The 16,243-nt window shown below is 39.3% G+C and overlaps 1 protein-coding gene across 5 annotated transcripts in view; it reads left to right on the top strand.

Annotated features, from left to right (window-relative positions):
* The window catches only part of TMEM131 (transmembrane protein 131), a 241,713-nt gene that overhangs the window by 131,953 nt on the left and 93,517 nt on the right, over positions 1-16,243 (top strand). For all 5 annotated transcript variants that reach the window (XM_054474141.2, XM_054474140.2, XM_054474142.2 and 2 more), the window contains one exon: positions 8,189-8,312. In XM_054474141.2, the coding sequence (XP_054330116.1) occupies positions 8,189-8,312 (124 nt within the window). The remainder of the gene's footprint in view (positions 1-8,188; positions 8,313-16,243) is intronic.

The following is a 16,243-nucleotide window of genomic DNA, read 5'->3' as shown; positions in this document are numbered from 1 at the left end:
CACCCCTTCCCCAGTGACCACTTGTACAGCAGGGCGTCACTAGGGGAAAAGCAGATCAGACAACACAGACTTTAAAACCAAAAAGTTATTACAAATAAAGATGGACATTTTATGATTACAAAAGGGTCAATCCAGGGAGATATAACAATTATAAATATATATATATACATATATATATATATATAACTAATAACAGAGACCCACCCAAAATATATGAAGCAAAACTGCCAGAACTGAAGGGAGAAATACACAATGCAACAGTAATAATGACAGTCTTCAGTACCCCCATTTTCAATAATGGCTATACCATCTAGGCAGAAGATGAAGATATAGAAGACTTGGAAAAAGTATAAACCAACTTGACTTGTAGACATTTGTAGAACACCGTGCTCAACAACAGAATACTTATTCAGCTCAGGCATATGTAGAATGTTCTCCAAGATAGACCATATGCTAATCCATAATACAAACACTAGTAATTTTAAATGGATTTAAACAATACAGGCTGAACATTCCTAATCTGAAAATCCAAAATGCTCCAAAATCTGAAACTTTTTGTGTGCCAACATGATGCTCAAAGGAAATGCTTATTGAAGAATTTCAGATTCTCAGATTAGGGTTGCTTAACTGATAAGTGTAATGCAGATATTTCAAAATCTGAAAAAATCTGAAATTCAAAACACTTCTGGTTCCAGGCATTTCAGGTAAGAGGGATACTCATCCTGTACAAAGTATGTTCTCTGTCTTAATTTTCTACTGAAATAAATTGGAAATCAAAATCAAAAAAGTCTTGGGATAATAAACATACTCCTTAATAATCAGTGAATCGAATAAATCAAAAGGGAAATTAGAAAATACTTCGAGATGAACAAAAACAAAACATATCAAAACTTACGGGATGCAGCGAAAACATTGCTGGGAAGGAAACATATACGCACCAAAATATCTCAAATCAGAAACTTAACCTTCTCCCTAAAAAAACTAGCAAAAGAGCTAACTAAAGCAAACAGAAATAATAAAAACTAGAGGAAATAAATAAAATACAGAATAGAAAAACATAACAAAATCAACAAAACCAAAAGTTGGTTCTTTGAAAAGATCAAATTGTCAAACCTTTAGCTAGACTGACCAGGGAATAAACAGAAAAGACTCAAATTACTAAAATCAGGAATGTAGGAGGTGACATTACTGTCAACTTTATAGAAATAAGATTACAAGGCAATATTATGAACAACTGTATGCTAACAAATTCATTAACTTAGTTGAAATGGACAAATTTCCAGAAAGACCCAAAATACATAAACTGACTCACAGAGAAATAGAAAATCTGAATAGACTTATAACAAGTGAAATGTTTGCATTAGTCATTGTGGTTTCGATTTGCCAGAAAGTGGCCGGGCGCGGTGGCTCACGCCTGTAATCCCTGCACTTTGGGAGGCGAGGCAGGCGGATCACGAGGTCAGGAGATCGAGACCATCCTGGCTAACGGTGAAACCCCACGTCTGCTAAAGATACAAAAAAAAATTAGCCAGGCGTGGTAGTGGGCACCTGTAGTCCCAGCTACTTGGGAGGCTGAGGCAGGAGAATGGCGTGAACCCAGGAGGCGGAGCTTGCAGTGAGCCGAGATCGTGCCACTGCACTCCAGCGTGGGCGACAGAGCGAGACTCCATCTCAAAAACAAAACAAAACAAAACAAAAACTTGCCAGAAAGCAAGCCCTGCTCCACATAGCTTTACTTAAGGATTCTATGAAACAATCAAAGAAGAATTAATACCATTTATTCCCAAACTCTTCCGAACAATAGAAAGGAAAACAATTCCCAACTTAGCCTGTTAGATCTGTGTTACCCTAATACCAAAACCAGACAAAGACACTACAAGAAAATGTAGACAAATACTTCTGCTGAATATAGATGCAAAAAATCCTCCACAAAATGCTAATAGATTATAAAAAGAATCTAGGGTACACCATGACCAAGTGACATTTATCTCAAGAATGCAGGGTTGGTTTAACATAGAAAAAATCAATACAGGGAATACAGGGAAAACCAATAATCATGTCAATAAACACAGAAAGAGCATTTGAGAAAATAACATCCTTTCATGATGATAATGCCTAACAAACTAGGATAGATGGGATTTTCTTCAACCTAATAAAGAGCATCTATGATAACCTGAAGGCTGACATCGTACTTAATGGTGAAAGAATGAAAAAATCCCCCTACATCAAGAACAAGACAAGGAGATCTATTCTTGTCACTTCTCTTCAACATTCTATTCCAAGTTTGACCATGGCAATAGACAGCATTACAATCTATCACAACATTGTGTGTGTTATCCAATTAATTTACTCCAAACATATCATGTTACTTGGGTGTGTGAACTTATGAGCTACTGTCTGGTAATGCGTATTGAGAAGGGCAGAAGGCCAAGCCCTGGTCTTTGTCTCTTCTTGCGAATTTAAAAGGAGAGATAATCCCCAAAATGGAGAGCCCCAGTTCCACACATACACATAAGAACTATTGATTGCCCCATATTTGTCACCACTCTTAACTGACAATGCTTAGGCAGAAGCATCGTGGGACAAAGGTGTCTTCCTAAATCATAGTTCAGTAGCCCTAGGACTGTGTAGGACCAGAGAGAGACGTTAGAGGAGAGCATTTCAAGGGCAGCTGCTCATCAACTCCTTACCCTGGCAAGCTCTTCTGTTCTAGGTTGAAGGATCAAGCTCTATCTCAAGGCAGACAGGGAAGAAAGTGGAGAATAATAAAGTTTGGAAGCCTTCTCGTAGCCTAGCCTCTCGTTGTCAGCTCAGGCTGCCCATTGACACTCACTTTCCCTCACCTGCCACTTTAAGGCAGCCTTCAGTTCTCCCAAGGGTTTCTCACTGTTTTTTGGTTATTTCTTGGAGTCAGTACCTCCCTCTAACTTCTAAATTTTTTCGGCATTATTGTTGTGGGGAAGGAAGATGGCAGGAAGAGCCAGCATGTACTAATTCACTATCTTTAAGGAACCTAAGTTAGCCCCTGATTAATTTGTTGCCTTTTTTTAAAATTATTTTTAAATTTTTGTGGGTACATAGTAGATATATGTATTTATGGATTCCCTAAGATATTTTGATACAGGTATGCAATGCATAAAAATCACATTAGGGTAAATGGGATCGTCATCACCTCAATCATTTATCTTTTGTGTTAACCAACAATCCATTTATATTATTGTAGTTATTTAAAAGGTACAGTTAATTTTTTTTTTTAACTGTAGTCACCATGTTGTGCTAGGAAATGCTAGGTCTTATCCATACTTTCAGTTTCTTTGTGCATATTAATCATCCCCATTTCTACCCATCCCCGCTACTATCCTTCCCAGCCTCTGGTAACCATCCTCCTACTCTCTATCTCCATGAGTTCAATTGTTTTAATTTTTAGCTCCCACAAATAAGTGAGAACATGGAAAGTTTGTCTTTCTGGGTCTGTCTTATTTTACTTAACATAATATTCTCTAGCTCCATCCAGGTTGTTGCAAATGACAGGATCTCATTCTTTTTCATGGCTGAATAGTACTCCATTGTGTATATGTACCACTTTTTTTTTATCCATTCATCTGGTAATAAACACTTAGGTGGCTTCCAAATCTCGGCTATTGTGAGTAGTGCTGTAATAAACATGGGAGTACAGATAATGCTGCAATATACTGATTTCCTTTATTTTGGGTGTGTATTTATGAGTGGAATTGTTGGATTGTATGGTAGCTCTACTTCTAGTTTTTTGAGGAACCTCCAAACTGTTCTTCCTAGTGTTTGTACTAATACATTCCCACCAATATTCCCTTTTCTCCACATCCTTGCTAGTATTTGTTGTTGCCTGTCTTTTGGATAAAGCCATTTTAATTGGAATCAGATATCTCATTGTGGTTTTGATTTGCACTTCCCTGATGGTCATATTGAGCATTTTTTATATACCTCTTTGTCATTTGTATGTCTTCTTTTGAGAAATACCTATTCAGATACTTTGCCCATGTTTTAACCAGGTTATTAGATTTTTTCCTGTAGAGTCATTTGAGTTCCTCATATATCTAGTTATTAATCCCTTGTCAAATAGGTAGTTTGCAAATATTTCCTCCCATTCTGTGGGCTGTCTCTTAACTTTGTTGATTGTTTCCTTTGCTGTGCAGAAGCTTTTTAAGTTGATATGATCCCATTTGTCCATTTTTGCTTTGGTTACTGGTGCTTGCAGAGTATTTCTCAAGAAATCTGTGCCCACTCCAACGTCCTGGAGAGTTGCTAATTAATGTCCTTTTCTTTCAGTTTGAAAGAACTCCCATTAGCATTTCTTGTAAGATATATCTGATGTTAGTGAAATCCCTCAGCTTTTGTTTGTCTGGGAACGTCTTTATTCCTCTTTCATATTTGAAGGATATTTTCACTGGAAAGGATATTTTTGCCAGATATACTGTTCTAGGGTAAAAGTGTGGGGGTTTTTTTGTTGTTGTTGCCTTCAGCACTTTAAGTATGTCATGCCAGTCTCTCCTGGCCTGTAAGATTTCCACTGAAAAGTTTGCTGCCAGACGTATTGGAGCTCCATTATACCTAATTTTGTTTCTTTTCTCTTGTTAATTTTAGGATCCTTTCTTTATCCTTGACTTTTGCAAGTTTGATTATTAAATGCCTTGAGGTAGTCTTTGAGTTAAATCTGCTTGGTGTTCTATAACCATCTTGTACTTCAATATTAATATCTTTCTCCAGATTTGGGAAGTGTTCTGTTATTATCCCTTTAAATAAACTTTCTACCCCTATTTCCTTCTCTACCTCCTCTTTAAGTCCATTAACTCTTAGATTTCCCCTTTTGAGGCTATTTTTTAGGTCCCGTAGGTGTGCCTCCTTTTTAATTCTTTTTTGTTTTCTCTCCTCTGACTGTATTTTCAAATAGCCTGTCTTCAAGCTCACTAATTCTTTCTTCTGCTTGATCAATTCTGCTATTAAGAAACTCTGATGCAGTCTTCAGTATGTCAGTTGCATTTTTCAACTCTAGAATTTCTGCTTGATTCTTTTTCATTATTTCAGTATCTTTATTAAATTTATCTGATAGAATTCTTAATTCCTTCTCTATGTTATCTTGAATTTCTTTGAATTTCCTCAAAACAGCCGTTTTGAATTGTCTGTCTGGAAGGTCACATATCTCTGTTTCTCTAGGATTGGTCCCTGGTGCCTTATTTAATTCATTTAAGGAAGTCATGTTTTCCTGGCTGGTCTTAATGCTTGCAGATGTTCATCAGTGTCTGGGTATTGAAGAGTTAGGTATTGTAATCTTCACAGTCTGGGCTTGTTTGTACCCCTTCTTCTTGGGTAGGCTTTCCAGATATTCAGAAGGATTTGGGTGTAGTGATCTAAGCCGTATCTGCATTAGGGGGCACCCCAAGCCCAGCAACACCGTGGTTCTTGTAGACTTGTAGAAGTACCATCTTGGTGGTCTTGGATAAGATCAGGAAGCATTCTCTGGATTACCTGGCAAAGATTCCTGTTCTCTTTCCTTACTGTCTCCCAGACAAACAGTCTCTCTCTGTGCTGAGCCACCTGGATCTGGGAGTGGAATGACAAAGCATCCCTGTGGCCACCACCACTGGAACTGCACTGGGTCAGACCTGAAGCCAACATAGCACTGAGTCTTGCCCAAGGCCCACTGTAACCACTCCCTGGCTTCCAGGTGTGTTTCTTCAAGGCCCTAGGACTCTAAAATCAGCAGATAGTGAAGCCAGCCAGGTTTGTGTCCTTCTCTTCAGGACAGCGAGTTCCCCCAGGCCCCAGGTGGGTCTGTAGGTGTGTCCAGACCTGTCCAGACCAGTCCAGACCAGAGACGGGAGTCAAACACCTTAGAAATCTACCTAGTGTTCTATTGCGCTGCAGCTGAGCTGGCCTTCAACCCATTTGATGCAGTCCTACCCACTCTTCCCTCCCCTTTCCACAGGCAGAAGATCCCTACCCCATGGCCACCACCACCACAAGCCCACGGAGAATACTGCCAGGCTACCACCAGTATTCACTTAAAGCCCAAGGGCTCTTCAGTCAGCTTGTGGTAAATGCTGCCAGGTCTGGGACTCACCCTTCAGGGAATTGGGCTCCCTCCCCAATCCACAGCAGCCCTATCCTGCTGTGGCTGAGCTGGTATCCAAGATGCAAGACAAAATCCTCATTTCTCTTCCCCCCTCCTCTCCTCTGTCAAGCAGAAGAAAGGGATCTCTTTCAGAGCCGTGAGCTGTGCTGCCTGGGGTTGGAGGAGGGGTGGTGCAAGCACTCCCTTGGGCACCCCAGCTCATGTCTCAGTAGGTTGCATGCCCCCCAAGTCTACTGGCTCCAAGCCCAGCACGGCACTAGGACTCTCTTAGGAATTGCAGTGCTTGTGGCCTAGACTGCCTTTCAGGTTTATTTAGGGCCCCAGAACACTTTAGCCTGAGGTGGCAAGGCTAGTGGGAACTCAAGTTAGGACTGCTAGGATGGGCAGTTCCCTCCAGCTAGGGTTCATCTAAATGCTGTCTCCTTGAGCAGGCGACCGCTGAGTTCAGCCAGACCGCTGAGTTCTGCTGTGACAGGGCAGCACTGAGTTCACTGCAAAGTCTCACAGTCACTGCACTGTCCCTCTCCCAAGTGCACAGACTCTCTCTCTCTCTGTGCCACTTGGCTGCTGCTGGGTGGAGGGGGGTAGGTGGGAAAGGGTGGCATCAGCGATTCAAGATTTTCTTCCCTACCCTCTTCATTGCCTCTTTCAGTGATATGAAGTTAAAACCAAACCAAGTACTGTGAGTGCTCACCTGATTTTTGGTTCTTATGAAGGTGATGTTTTTGGCATAGATAGTTGTTAAATTTAGTATTTCTGTGGGGAGAAGGGACAATGAAGGTGGAGCCTTCTATTTGGCCATCATGCCCTGCCCTTCCACCTGCATTCCATTTTCTTAAACTATTGAAAATTATCAGCTGTTCACTGTTTATGAACTTTCCCAAGTCTTGAATTAGAGGTGAGCAACTAAATTGAAGAAAAGGTAGAGACAGAACTTCTTGAAGAACAAAAGCATGGTGGACAGTTGAACCAAATATAAAATGCAGTTCTGGCTCTGCGTTTTCAACTGCTTGGGATTTGAGGTTTATATGCAAACTTTAAATGTGAATTACAAAATGTAAAATTTCAAAAACCATGGACCAAAGTGATTGCATGAGGAGAGGACCTTGTGAAAGAAGGGTGTATATTTGAATTAGAAAATGAGGGTTTGGATTGGAATAGGAGGATAGGGAAAAAAACACAGGGCAGGCAGATTAGCAGAGCCGTGGGGGACTTGCCCGTGGAACTAGCCTGGCTCAGGTGGAAGGTCTGGATTGAAAACAGAGTTACTTGTTTAGGTTGGGTCATGTGAGATTAGGAAGGAACCTAATAACTAGTGGGTGTGTTAGCAAGGAAGCTGTAGAAGTTAGGAGGCCTGTACCAATAAGATTAGCTACAGAAGCAGTAAGTGGGCTATAGAATAAAGTTTCACTTCTAAGGCAAACCATGGCATGGATGCCAAGGTAGTCATTAAAATGGATTTGTGGATTTCAGACCATTGAGTGTGTTTAGCTTTGAGAAGAGGCAGTTCAGTACTGGCGGTTAAAGCGCAGACTAGACCCAGAAGACTTAGATTCACATCCAGGTTCCAAGTGTGCCTTTGACAAGTTAATTAACTTTTCTGTGCCCCAGTATTCTCATCTATGAAATGAGTATAGTAAAAGCCCCTAACTCGCAAGATTTCCTCACACAACTTTGCTACTCAGTTTCCGCTCTTAAAATGAAGAGCACGTATCCGTGGAATTTGAGAAGAGGACACAATTGGTAGGAGGCCGGGTGGTGGTACAGAAAGGAAGAAAAGGAACTGACCATTTTGTGCCCCGTCTGCTGCCTCACTGGGTTCTGAGCCTCACAGGGATGAGACTTGCTTCATTGTATCCCAGCACCTGGCACTGTACATGACATAATTGGCACTCAGGAAATATTTATTGAATGACTAAATGCATTTTTATGTGTAATTTTAAATATAAATTCAGAAAGCATTTTAATATATTTAGCTATGTATTTGTCTAACAATTTTGATTAATTTTTTAACAACTAGAAATCATCAATCAGAATTATCTGTGAAATATTTGTGATAATTTTCTTTTTGTTTTACAGACCAGTTGGAATGCCAAAAATGGAAAAAGTCTACTTACATAATCCTAGTTCTGAAGAAACTATTACTTTAGTATCAATATCTGCTACAACATCACATTTTCATGCATCATTTTTTCAAAATAGGGTAAGTTTCTCTGCTATACATGATCTTTCCTGAGTTTGAAGTTGAAATATCTAGATTTTTATTGATTAATAACTTGCTGTCATTAGAATCAGGTTTGAATATTTCAAATCTGTTCCTAGATTTGTTTCACTTCCTAAGAATGATTACTTCTACCCTTAACCACATTGTTTTTCTCAACATGAAACAGCTTAACAAATCAGCAGTGAACCTTAAATACTCTGAAAAAGGCAGCATTCTTACATTCAGTACATTTTATTTTCCTTCCTAATAATAGGTAATTCGTTTGCATTGTGTTAGTTTTTTCTTGCTACATAATAAATTACGACAAACTTGAGACTTGTGGCAACACCCACTTAGCACACAGTTCTGTAAACCGTAAGCACATTGGGTTGTTTGTTCAGTGTATCAGGGGCTGAAATTAAGATGTCATCCGGGCTGAGTCCTTGTCCAGAGGCTCTGAGGGGAAATCACTTCCAAACTCATTAAAGTTGTTGAGAGAATTAGGTTCCTTGTGGTTGTAGAACTGAAACCCCTGTTTCGCTGCTGGCTCTTGGCCAGTGACCCCTCTCAGCTCCTCAGGGCCTCCAGGTTCCTTCTCACGGGCCATCCGTCTTCAAGCCAGCAACAGCGCATCTTTCCCCTGGCACTTTGTACCTCTCTGGCGTCCTCTTCTGCCTCCAGCGAGAAAACTCTGCTTTAAAGGGCTCCTGTCAGTGGGTCAGGACTCTCTGGATAGTCTCCCTTTTGATTAACTGAAAGGCAACTGGTTGGGAGCCTTAATTACATCTTAGTCACAGCCTCAGAGATTAGGGTATAAAGTCTTGGGCTCCAATTTAAGGTTCTCCTTACCACAAATATCCTCTAAAATTTTATTTGTAATTTTCATAGGAAGTATGTAAACTCATTATTAAAAACTTTTTCTCTGACCAAAAAAGTAAAAATGGTATCTTAAGTACATTTTAAATTTGAGAGAATACCTAAAACTTTAATATATAGGTTTCCAAAATAATTAACAAAATAACAAAGATCAGAGGGAAGTAAATGAATAGGACCGAATTTCATCTTCCCAGAGTTTTCACTGACTCCTTTGAAGGGATGTGATTGAGTAACAAAGAAGAAACCTTTTTAGCCATATAAGATATTGGTTGCTATATTTTTATATCATTTATTTGGTGTTTACATTTCTCCTTTCTAAAATCCTGTTTGATCATATGTTGTTTACTTTAGAGTAAAATAAAAAAGCATAACTTTTTCATTTAAAGGTATTTTATAAATAAGGGACTGATAAATCAGCATATTACTTTTGGTAATAAAAAGTTTAATTTTGGGATTTTTGTGGAAATATCCCTTTTCTAAATTATTTCTTAAAATAGCTTTCCCTTGAGTTATTCTTTGTTACCTAAAAGACATTTTCACACTTTTTATAAATGTGCTATTAATAATAGCCTCCAACAATATAATTCTAATGCTGTGAGAGACCTGTGTTTACACAGGCCAAGCTCCAGAGAGGCCTGCTCCAGTCATGCAGTGAGTGACAAGTGCTAAGGTTGAAGATGTCAGTGTTCTATTATCATCCCCAGTGATTTATATCATATTACACTTCAGTGAGTGGCCTGTACCTAATAGCTTCTATAGAGAGATGTATTTATGTGTAATGAAACCATCCAGCTTTCAGGCATTGTCAGTATGCAGAGACAGGTTAGGTTAAAGGGCAAAATTGTGAAGTAAAAATGGAATCAGTTAAAAAATAGTTCACAATTGCACTATACATTTTATTTCTAACTTCTTAACTTTTTGCTAAGTCAAGCAATATTTTGTTGTTTCTGAACACTCCAAGCTTCACCTGTGTTAAAGGCCAGGGTTTTTATTTTTTTCATTGCTACCGTAATACAGAGACTAGAACAAGAGTTGCAGACAGATTCTTAAACTGGGCTAGGTAAACAATATAAATGAGGGAAGCAAGCCAAGTGGGATGAGAGGGTGTCCTAGAGAACATGTGACCCACTCAAAGAGATCAGCCCCCACCGGGCTCCAGCCAGTGTTTACCATGTTGGGAGTCTAAGCCCATGTGCGGTTCTGCTGATTTCCCGAGAAGAGTCAAGAGATAAGAAGTTTCATGTATCTGCCAGTCTTTACACATTGAAAATCAATTCAATTTTAGAAATTCTGACAGTATGGGCCAAACAACATAGGCTAAAGGCTACTAACTTGACATTTCTGAACTAGACTCTCCCAGGGACTATTTCTATATATGAATGTTAGGCAAAGAGAATAGTTTCTCTGGAAATTTTTTAAAAGATAAACTAAATGTGTAGGTAATCAAGGAACAAGTTAACCAATCTATTTTGTGCTGTCAGATGATGGAATTAAACAATAAAAATAATTACACCTATCAAAATCCACATTTAAATAGTCAAGATTTAGCTCAAAGGAGATAGCCAAAATCTTTACTCTCTCCTCTTATCCTTTTTTCTTCTTCTTGCTTTGCATCTTTTTTTCCCTACAGTAAGACACTGACTTAAGAAGCTCAAGAAGTAGAGGGGAGAGATGGAATGAACTCTTGGGGGAAGAATTAACCTATTTCCTCTCCACTTCAGCTTTATGCCAACAATAAGAGCCTTGGGGAAAGATGAATAGAGTTTCTTATGTCGAGGAGAGCAAAATCTTTCTGTATGTTTACTCTAATTGCCTTTGTCATGCTCGGAATTCCTGGTCAGGTCTTATTTCTTTGACAATAAAACGTTGTCTATAACTCAGAGTTTTTAGTTATTAACTATTATCTCTACATTAACCAAAAAGTAGGAAATACAGAAAAGACTATTTTTTAATTATTGTTCAAACCAAGTTTTACATAATTGTATTTTAACCTGCACATGCAAGTAATCTTGTTAAGGTTTTGATTTTAAGACCACCTGAAAATCAAAAAGAATAGGAATACTAAGAGAGGTACAGGGTATGGTTGTATGACAATTTATTTCTCTGTATATAAGTTTTTGTAATTATCTATAATTATCTGTTAATTGAATATAATTATCTAATTATAATTCAAAATTACATAATAGACTGCATTCAGGCCATTCATCTTTCATGGCCATATTGTATATAGGCCATAAAATATGCAATACATGTTTTGCATCAGAAAATACAGAATTTTATAATAATATTCTATACAAGTCCAATTGTGGAAATGGGGTGCCTTACACACAGGAAACAAAAATGTTTTCTTTATTGACTAGAACCTTTTGATTAATTAAATTTTCAGATAAACTGAAGATTAGGATAAACTTTGTTTCAGTCTGTGACTGAAATTAAAATGTTATAGTTCATTTATTTCAGTATACTTAATGATCAATCTCTTCTCATGGGTTGAAGGGCATTAATAAATATTAATGATTATTTTAATTAGACATAGAAGGACATTATTGATTCCATGCATGTTATTGGGAATTTAACAAAATGCGATGTAGCAATAGTATGGAATGTTATGCAGATAATAAAGAGAATGAAATAGGTCTCTGTCTATTGATCTGGAATAATATACATGACATGCTAATATGTAAGAAAAACATACTGTAGAGTAGAATATAATGCCCTTTTTTGTTTTGTTTTGTTTTTTTGAGACAGGGTCTCTCTCTGTCGCCCAGGCTGGAGTGCAGTGGCATGATCTCAGCTCACTGCAACCTCTGCCTCCCAGTTAAAGCAATTCTCGTGCCTCAGCTTCCCCAGTAGCTGGGACTACAAGCGCCTGCTACCACACCCGGCTAATTTTTATATTTTTTGGTAGAGATGGAGTTTTGCCACGTTGGCCAGGCTGGTCTCAAACTCCCAGCCTCAAGCAATCTGCCTACCTTGGCCTCCCAAAGTGCCGGGATGACAGGCGTGAGCCACCGTGCCTGGCCTATAATGCCATTTTTATAAAAAGCAAAAAATCTGTGTATATTTATTTGGGTATATTAAGAAGAGCCGGAATAAAGCACAGATAGATCTGCCAGGTTGACTGGATAACCTAACAATGGTGAGAATGGAGGAAGTTTGAGGGTATTCGCTTTTTATTCAGTCATCTTTGCACTGTATCACTAAGTAAAATAAGCACTTGTTACTTTTGCAGTTTAAAACATACAAGAAAATGTAAATTAAAAATAATTTTGCCACCCCACCTATGTGGAAAGAAGGAATTAATTTAACAAATATTTATGAAGTGTCTACTTAAAGTGCCAGGCACTTTTGTTTTTACCGGTGAAAACAGAGATGCTTATCATACATACTCTGGGGGGTTTGGGTAAAGTCAGCAGCAGAGGGAAGGCAAGCATGATAGGTAAATTTTATAAGATCTTAGAAGATGTTACAAGGTCAGAAGAAGAGTATAAGATCAGAGGCTTAGGTGTGCACAGGGAAGGCGGCGCCATTTTAAATAGGGTGGTCAGTGTAGGCTTTATTCAGAAGGTGACATTTGAACAAAGACTCGAAGGGCGTGAGGTAGGACTGTTTGGAGGCAAGTGAAATATATGGAAGAAGAGCATTCTAGCCAGAAGGACCAAGCAGTACAAAGTCTCCATTGTTGAAAGCAGGCCTGTTGTGCAAAGACAGACAGCCAGACCAGAGTGAGCACGGGTGAGAGGAGAAGTAAGGGGGCAGACCATGAAGGGTCTTACAAACTATGGTTTGACTTGACTCTTTTTCCTGAATGATGTGGAAAGCCATCAAAGGGTTTTGAACAGAGGAATGAAATTGTAGCTTTAGGTTTTAATAGGATCATTGTTCATCAAAAATAGGACAAGGGACACCAGTCACATTGGCTGTTGTCATACTCCAGGGTAAGAAGATGATTAGATAATTACTCTGACCAGAGTGGTACGTGGAAGAGGTGAAGAAAGGAGTTGGACTTGGGATACAGGGATACCTTGGAGATATTATGGATTCCGTTCCAGACCACTGCAGTAAGCCAGTCACAGAATTTTTTTGTTTCCCCATATATATAAAAGTTATGTTTATACTATACTGTGGCCTATTAAGTGCAGTAGCATTGTGTCTAAAAAATGTACATACCCTAATTGCAAAAATACTTTATTGCTAAGAACTGCTAATGATCATGTCAGCCTTCTGCAAGTCATCATCTCTTTGCTGGTGGAGGGCCTTGCCTCAATGTTGACAGCCACTGATTGATCAGGGTAGTGGTTGCTGAAGGTTGGGATGGCCGTGACAGTTGCTTAAAATAAGACAACAGTAAAGTTTGCAACATTCATTGATTCTTTTCACAAAAGATTTCTCTGTAGTGTGCAATGCTGTTTAATAGCATTTTACCCACAGCAGAAATTCTTTCAAAATTGGAGTCAATCCTTTCAAACCCTACCTCTAAGTTGATGTAGTATTCTAAGTTCTTTGCTGTCATTGTCAGCATATTCACAGCATCTTCACTAGGAGTAGATTTCATCTCAAGAAACCACTTTTTTTGCTCATCCCTAAGAAACAACTCCTCTTCCGTTCAAGTTTTATCATGGGATTGCACAAATTCATTCACATCTGCAGATGCCACTTCTAATTCTTTTCTCTTGCTGTTTCTACCACATCTACAGTAACTTCTCCACTGAAGTTTTGAACCCTTCCTTCAAAGTCATCCATAAGGGTTGGGATTAACTTCTTCCAGCCTCCTATTGTTGACATTTTAACCTCCTCCCATGAATCACAAATGTTTTTTTTTTTTTCCAAGATGGAGTCTCACTCTGTCGCCCAGGCTGGAGTGCACTGGCACAATCTTGGCTCACTGCAGCCTCTGCCTCCCAGGTTCAAGCAATTCTCTTACCTCAGCCTCCTGAATAGCTGGGATTACAGGCCCATCCCACCACTGCCAGCTTTTTTTTTTTTTTTTTTTTGTAGAGATGGGGTTTCACCATGTTGGCGAGGCTGGTCTCGAACTCCTGACTTTAGGTGATCCACCCACCTCAGCCTCCCAAAGTGCTGGGATTACAGACTTGAGCCACTGCGCCCGGCTACAAATGTTCTTAATGGCATTTAGAATGGTGACTCCTTTCCAGGAGGTTTTCAATGGACTTTGCCCAGATCCATCAGAGGAATCACCCTTTGTGGCAGCTATAGCCTTAAGCAATGTATTTCTTAAATAACAAGACTTGCAACTTGAAATTACTCCTTGATCCTTGGCTGAAGAATGGATGTTGTGTTAGCAGTCATGAAAACAACGTGCATCATCTTGTACATTTTCATCAGAGCTCCTGGGTGACCAGTTGCCTTGTCACTGAGCAGTAATATTTGGAAAGAAATCTTTTTTCTGAGCATTAGGTCTCAACAGTGGGTTTTGAATATTCAGTAAACCATGTTATAAATAGATGTGCTGTTATCTAGGCCTTGTCCATTTATAGAGCACAGGTAGAGTAGATTTAGCACAGTTCTTAAGGTCTCTAGAATTTTCAGAATGGCAGATGAGCACTGGCTTCAACCTAAAGTCACCAGCAGTGTTAGTCCCTAATAAGAGAAAGAGAGTCAGCCTGTCCTTTGAAGCTTTGAAGCCAGGCACTGACTTCTCCTCTTTAGATGGCATCTTCCAACAGAAGGCTGCTTGATCTACATGGAAAATTTGTTGTTTAGTGTGGCCATGTTCACCAATGATCTTAGCTAGATCTTCTGGATAACTTGCTGCAACTTGTACATCAGTATTTAATGCTTCACCTTGCACTTTTATGTGATGGAGCTGGCTTCTTTTCTTAAACCTCATGAATCGATCTCTTTTAGCTTTCAGCTATTCTGCAGCTTCCTCCCCTCTCTCAGCCTTCACAGAATTAAAGAGAGTCAGGGCCTTGCTCTGGATTAGACTTTGGCTTAAGAGAATGCTATGGCAAGGCCAGGCGTGGTGGCTCATGCCTGTAGTCCCAGCGCTTTGGGAGGCTGAGGCAGGTGGATCACTAAGGTCAGGAGTTCGAAACCAACCTGGCCAACATGGTGAAACCCCATCTCTACTAAAAATGCAAAAATTGGGTGTGGTGGTGTGCACCTATAATCTCAGTTACTCAGGAGACTGAGGCACAAGAATCACTTGAACCTGGAAGGCAGAGATTGCAGTGAGCCAAGACCACGCCATTGCACTCCAGCCTGGGCATCAAGCAAAACTCCATCTCAAAAAAAAAAAAAAGAATGCCGTGGCTGCTTAGCTCTTCCATCCAGACCACTAAAGCTTTATCCCTATCAGTAATAAGGCTGTTTTCCTTCTTTACCACATGTGTGTTCACTGGAATAGCATTTTTAACTTCCTTCAACAACTTTTCCTTTGCATTCACAGCTTGGCTGTTTGACACTAAAGGCCTAGCTTTGAGCCTCTTGGCTTTCAGCATGTCTTCCTCACTAACCTTATTCCAGATTTTGGTTTAAAGTGAGAGATGTGCAACTCTTCCTTTTACTCCAACACTTACAGGCCACTGTAGGGCTACTAATTGGCCTAATTGTAATATTATTGTATCTTAGGAATAGGGAAGCTTGAGGAGAGGAAGGGAGTTGGGAGAACAGCAGTTGGTGGAGCAATGAGAACACACATAACATTTTTCAATTTAAGCTTGCCATCTTATATGGGCATAGTTTGTGGTGCCCTAAAACAATTTCAGTAGCAACATCAAAGATTACAGATCACCATGCAGATATAATAATAATGAAAAAATTGGAAATACTGCAAGATTGCCAAAATGTGACACAGAGATACAAAGTGAGTACATGGTGTTGGAAAAATGGCACTGATAGACTTGCTTGATGCGTGGTTGCTACAAACCTTTAATTTGTCAAACAAAAAACTGCAGTATCTGCGAAGTGCAGTAAAGCAAAGCACAATAAAATGAGATATGCTGTATGTTTTGAAGATACACCCAACAGGATTTCCTGATGTGGGATTTGAGAGAAAGAGAAGAGTCAAAATTGACTCTAGAGTTTTATCC

The sequence above is a fragment of the Pongo pygmaeus genome, chromosome 12 (genome assembly GCF_028885625.2).
Source record: "Pongo pygmaeus isolate AG05252 chromosome 12, NHGRI_mPonPyg2-v2.0_pri, whole genome shotgun sequence".
NCBI lineage: Eukaryota > Metazoa > Chordata > Mammalia > Primates > Hominidae > Pongo > Pongo pygmaeus.
Note: the sequence above shows the minus strand (reverse complement) of the source record. Positions and strands in the feature narration are given on the sequence as shown.